The sequence below is a fragment of the Microtus ochrogaster genome, chromosome 8 (assembly GCF_000317375.1).
Source record: "Microtus ochrogaster isolate Prairie Vole_2 chromosome 8, MicOch1.0, whole genome shotgun sequence".
NCBI lineage: Eukaryota > Metazoa > Chordata > Mammalia > Rodentia > Cricetidae > Microtus > Microtus ochrogaster.
The window spans coordinates 21,537,977-21,543,256 of NC_022015.1; the positions used below are offsets into that span (position 1 = coordinate 21,537,977).

The 5,280-nt window shown below is 42.7% G+C and overlaps 1 protein-coding gene across 3 annotated transcripts in view; it reads left to right on the plus strand.

Moving 5' to 3' along the window:
* Positions 1-5,280, plus strand: part of Sec23ip (SEC23 interacting protein) — a 46,014-nt gene that overhangs the window by 13,055 nt on the left and 27,679 nt on the right. For all 3 annotated transcript variants that reach the window (XM_005351354.2, XM_013347935.2, XM_013347936.2), the window contains exons 3-5: positions 522-732; positions 2,076-2,269; positions 4,849-4,938. In XM_005351354.2, the coding sequence (XP_005351411.1) occupies positions 522-732; positions 2,076-2,269; positions 4,849-4,938 (495 nt within the window). The remainder of the gene's footprint in view (positions 1-521; positions 733-2,075; positions 2,270-4,848; positions 4,939-5,280) is intronic.

A 5,280-nucleotide genomic window follows, 5' to 3' on the forward strand; every position in this document is an offset into this window, starting at 1 on the left:
TTGAACATGAAGGGCTGGTGTGCTGAAGGGTAGTGTTTACCTGGCAGGGTGTTTTGTTGCTAAGTAGATTTTTTTTTATAAAGATTTATTTACTTTTTTTTTTAATATTTATTTATTTTTAATGCAATATTACATGCAGGCCAGAAGAGGGCACCAGACCTCATTACAGATGGTTGTGATGCACCATGTGGTTGCTGGGAATTGAACTCAGGACCTTTGGAAGAGCAGGCAATGCTCTTAACTGCTGAGCCATCTCTCCAGCCCAAAACCTTGTCTTCATAAACAAAACAACAATGAAAAATTTAAAAAATATGGGAAATGTCTTTGTGGGTGTCAGTTTGCCATTAGTGTGCAGAAGTGTAGTTTACTTTGTAACTGATTTGAGGTTTTATTACACTACTCATGACACTAAATAGTTACCTAGAAATACATGTGAGATAATTATTATTGATATCTTTTGGATTCTGAAGCAGCTAGAGAATTCCTTTTGGGCACATGTGACGGTTCCCTTGTTCTCTCAGCTCCCTCCATCAGTGCAGTCACCAGCACAGCAGCAGGTACCTGCCAGACATGCAGGACCCCCTGGACAGGGGCCATCTCCTTTTGTGCTTCAGAACCAGTATGAACCTGTTCAGCCTCACTGGTTTTACTGCAAGGAGGTGGAATATAAACAGCTGTGGATGCCTTTCAGTGAGCTTGACTCTTTGAATCTTGAAGAGATCTATAACTCGGGTAAGTACCCACTTGAATTATTCCATCTCATTGGAGGAAGAGAAAAGATGAAGCGTACTTACCCATGGCCTACTGTTTGCAGCTGTCGGATTCCTTGAACTGTGTAGATCTCCAGACCCCACTTTAAGATGGTACTTCTAATTCATATGTATCCTGAGTTACTGAGCAAAGAACTTAAGGAAATAGTTTAGCAATTTCTTTTGTTAAGCTGGGCACGGTGGCATACATCTTTCTTCCCAGCACTTAGGGCAACTCTCTGTTAGTTTGAGGCCAGCCTGGTCTACATAGTAAAGTGACCCTGTCTTACTGAAACAAAACAATCAAAAAGTTGTTTTAAATCGGGGAAGTACAGTTTGTACATAATCCAAGTTTTATTTTTCTTACTTCCTTATTTGTAGTTATAGGACATCAAATATTTCCTGTAGACTTTGGAAAAGCTTTGAAAAAATTATTCTGAGGTCAGATGAGTTTTGGAAATAATTATTCTCACGTCTACCTCTTGAGAGAGTGCTACATAGGTGTGTCTTAAGACTCTAAGAAGTCTTGCATACAGATACGATTCTTTATCTTGATATTATTTGATTATGAGAATTAAATATCAGTATTCTCTTTTTTTCCCCCTGTTTTTTTGAGACAGGCTTTCTCTGGGTAACAGTCTTGGCTGTCCTGTAACTCAGTTTGTAGACCAGGCTGGCCTTGGACTCATTGAGATCTGCCTGCCTCTGCCTCTCCATGCTGGGATTAAAGGCGTGTGCCACCACTGCCCAACCCAGTCAGTATTCTCTAGCACTATACTTCATGGAACACTGTGGTACGTTGATGTTACTGCTTTGTTTTACTTTTGAAATAGGATCTTATTGAGTTCTGGCTGGTTTCTAACTCACCGTGTTGCAAGAATTAGCCAGGAACTCATAATCTTCCTGATTCCATACTTAAGTACTAAGATTACAGGTGTTTGGCAGGCAGTACATATGGTTTGATTAAACAAATCATGAATTATTTCAGTTATTTCATGATTGTGTTTTTAAAGCTTGCCCTCACTCTTTCTTTCTGCTGTATGGCGGCTCACTCCTGTGATCTCCATACTGGGAGGCTGGAGCAGGAGAACTGCTAGGAGGTTGAGGACAGCCTGGGCTACAGAGTGAGACTCTACCTCAAAAACAAACAAACAAATAAATGAATGTCATAATTTTGAGTAATATGGATTATCTTGTTTTTAGTAAAATAAGCTTAATTGTCTTGGAGTATTGACTAGCAGCATCATGAATATTATTGTTAATGTTGTTTGTATTTTCCAATGTGCCTGGTAACATTAGGGGAAAATGTCCTCTGTTGGTTCCTAGTGCAGCCAGATCCTGAAAGTGTGGTTCTTGGCACGGATGGAGGGCGCTATGATGTCTACCTCTATGACCGCATGAGGAAGTCTGTGTATTGGGAAGAGGAGCCAGCTGAAGTGAGACGCTGTACTTGGTTTTACAAGGGGGACACAGATAGCAGATTTATCCCCTACACAGAGGAGTTCAGTGAGAAGCTCGAGGTATGAGTGTTTTCCTCTGTATGCTCTTTTACAAAGCAGGCCTGTGTGCCAGAGGCTGCTGTGACAGCACCACAGTGCAGGTGGCTTTGTTTACAAGCTGGCCTGTCTCGATCCTGGTCAGAGAGGGTCTCATTCAGGAAGTGCTGCATGTAACAACCCAGTGTCAAGACTGTGGGGATGGGGGTTGTGAGGGCATCCCACGTCTGCTGAGCTGCTCATACTTAACCTTCATGCAAATTTGAGTAGAAACCAGGCATGGTACCAATTGATTTAATCTTCGTGTTCATGAGTTCAAGGCAGGCTATCATGAGTTTGAGGACTCCTGGGCTAGATAGAGAAACAGTCTACAAAAACAATCTCCTTTTGGTTTTCCAAACAGGATTTCTCTGTATAGGTTTGGAGCCTGTTTTGAAACTTGCTCTATAGACAAGACTGGCCTCTAACTCACAGACCCGCCTCCCTCTGCCTCCTGAGTGCTGGAATTAAAGGTGTGCGCCATCACTGCTGGGCCAAAAACAATCTCTTAAAGCATAATTTTTGAAACAGTGTTATGGCATTTATTTATGTGTGTGTGTGCTCACTGTGGTGCATGACTGGAGGTCAGAGAACATGCCAGAGTTAGTTCTTTTTCTTCCTCCATATAGGTCCTGGGAATAAAACTCAGGTCTTTAAGTTTGGCAGAAAATGCCTTTACCCACTGAGCCTTCTGGATGTCCCTTGAAGTATAATTTTAGTTAGTTCAATAAAGGGAAATGTGTAACAGGGTGATGATTCCTAGTGCCTAATTTTGAATCTAAACAAGCAATAACTGAAGATATACTATAATTGTTGGTACTTTTAGATAGGGTCCTACTGTAGTTGTAATATCCCAAAGTCAGATGTTTAGGCTTATTGGTTTGAAGCTAAAATTACAGTGTTCAAATATGAGAATCTGAAAGCAGAATAAGCACTTCCTCTTTAGTGGTAATATTGTTTGTGGGTGACATAGGCTCTAGGCTGGGGTTGTTATCCAAATCCTGCCCATCAGCACGAGGCACAAACTCCTGCTCAGCTTCCCAAGACACCGAAAGTATTAGTGGAGGCAAAGGAGGAGGGAAGTGAGAGACAGATGCTGCATGCGATTCTCTGTCCTGTCTGAGTACCAGGACAAAGAACAGACACGACTGTCTCTGTAGAAAGCCATGCACACCTTTAGAAATACAGTTAGCCCACTACAGGCAGGAGTAGAGAGCGGCTGTGAAAGATTATCGGTGTGTGGCAGAACTAGCTGTCTGGACCATGATAGGGGACACTGTTTATAATGCCAGGGAAACCCTAGAGTCTCTAGGAAGGTCCATAAAAGATACTCCTGAGCGCTAGGGCTTGCAACTGAGTGTAGGAGGTCTGCCTAGGATTCACAAGGCCCTGGGTCTGATCTCCAGCATTCTGAGCAGAGAAGATAAGCAGAAGCTGGACACTGTGTGATATGAGCTGCTAGGCTCAGAAATTCAAGATTAGTACCCACAAGTGATCTTCTTGGAGGGAAGGTATAAAAAGAGCTTAAAAATTGACTGGGTATGGTAGCCTGTGTCTTTAACTCTGTCAAGAGCCAGAGGCAGGTAGGTTTCTGAGTGAGAGGACAGCTTGGTCTATATAGCAAGCTTGAGACCCTGTCTCCAAAAAAAAAAAATGGGAGAGGGCTGTAAAGTTGCCTGAGTGGATAAGAGCACTGTCTGATCCTACAGAGGACTCAGGGTTAATTTCCAGCACCCTCATGGCAGCTGATAACTATTGGGAACTCCAGTTCCAGGGCATCTGACACCCTCTTCAGACTTCTGAGGATGCCACGTGTGCACATGGTATACATACAGACACACAGGCAAAACTCTCACACACTAAACAAAGTAGAGCTGAATACCATGTGTGTATGTCAAAGCATCAAAGTTGTCCTCTCAGCGTCCTTGAGAGATTTAATGTGTTTCCTTCCCCTCTACTCCAAAATACTGTTGGAGTCCCAACCCCCAGTACCCATGAATGCATCTTTGTGAGGAGCTAGGTTGTTGCAGATGAAATCAGTTAAGATGAAGTTACTTTAGTGGGGTGGCCTTAGCTTTGTATAGTGAGTGTCTTTGTGTATAATAAAGCAGACAGACATGTTCAGTTGGACAGAATGCTGGGGTTTGATAGAGGCAGAATTTGGAGATAGAGAGGCTTATGTCAAGGAATGGCCTTGATTGTAGCGGTAAAGGGTGGTTAGGAGGGTGTTCTGTGCAGGCTTCATGGCGATTGGTGTCCTGCTGTTACCTTGATTTTGGAGTGGTAGCTTCAAGAACTGTGAGATAGTAAGTTCATTTTATGCCACTTGACTTGTTGAGCCCTGAGTACTGATACACTCTCCAAACCTCCATTATCTTCTCCCAGTAATGGTGAATGTGTGAGAGCAAACCCTGGAGTACTTTATGTAAGAGGATAGAAAGAATGGTAGCCAATAGGCCAGACCTAGTGTTTGTGCTGTGTTGCTAGCATAATCCCACCTACCCCCCATATGTCTGGTGTGGTCAGATTGACTGACTGCATTGTGTGTTGTTTTGTTGCTGCAGGCCGAGTACAAAAAAGCTGTAACCACGAATCAGTGGCACCGCAGATTAGAGTTTCCAAGCGGAGAGACCATCGTTATGCACAACCCAAAGGTGAGGCGCTTCCTGAGATGGGGGGGTGCGCCCTTTAAAGGTTATGCTGCTGTATGTATGATAACATTTCATTTTTTGTGTTTTTGCAGGGATTCCTTTGTAATAAACATATTTTTTATTTATTTTATTTATTTTTTTGAGACAGGGTCTCTATGTAACCCTGCTGTCCTGGAACTCGTTATGCAGAATAGGCAGACTGGTTTTTTTTTTAAATATTTATTTATTTATTATGCATACAATATTCTGTCTGTGTGTACGTCTGCAGGCCAGAAGAGGACACCAGACCTCATTACAGATGGTTGTGAGCCACCATGTGGTTGCCGGGAATTGAACTCAGGACCT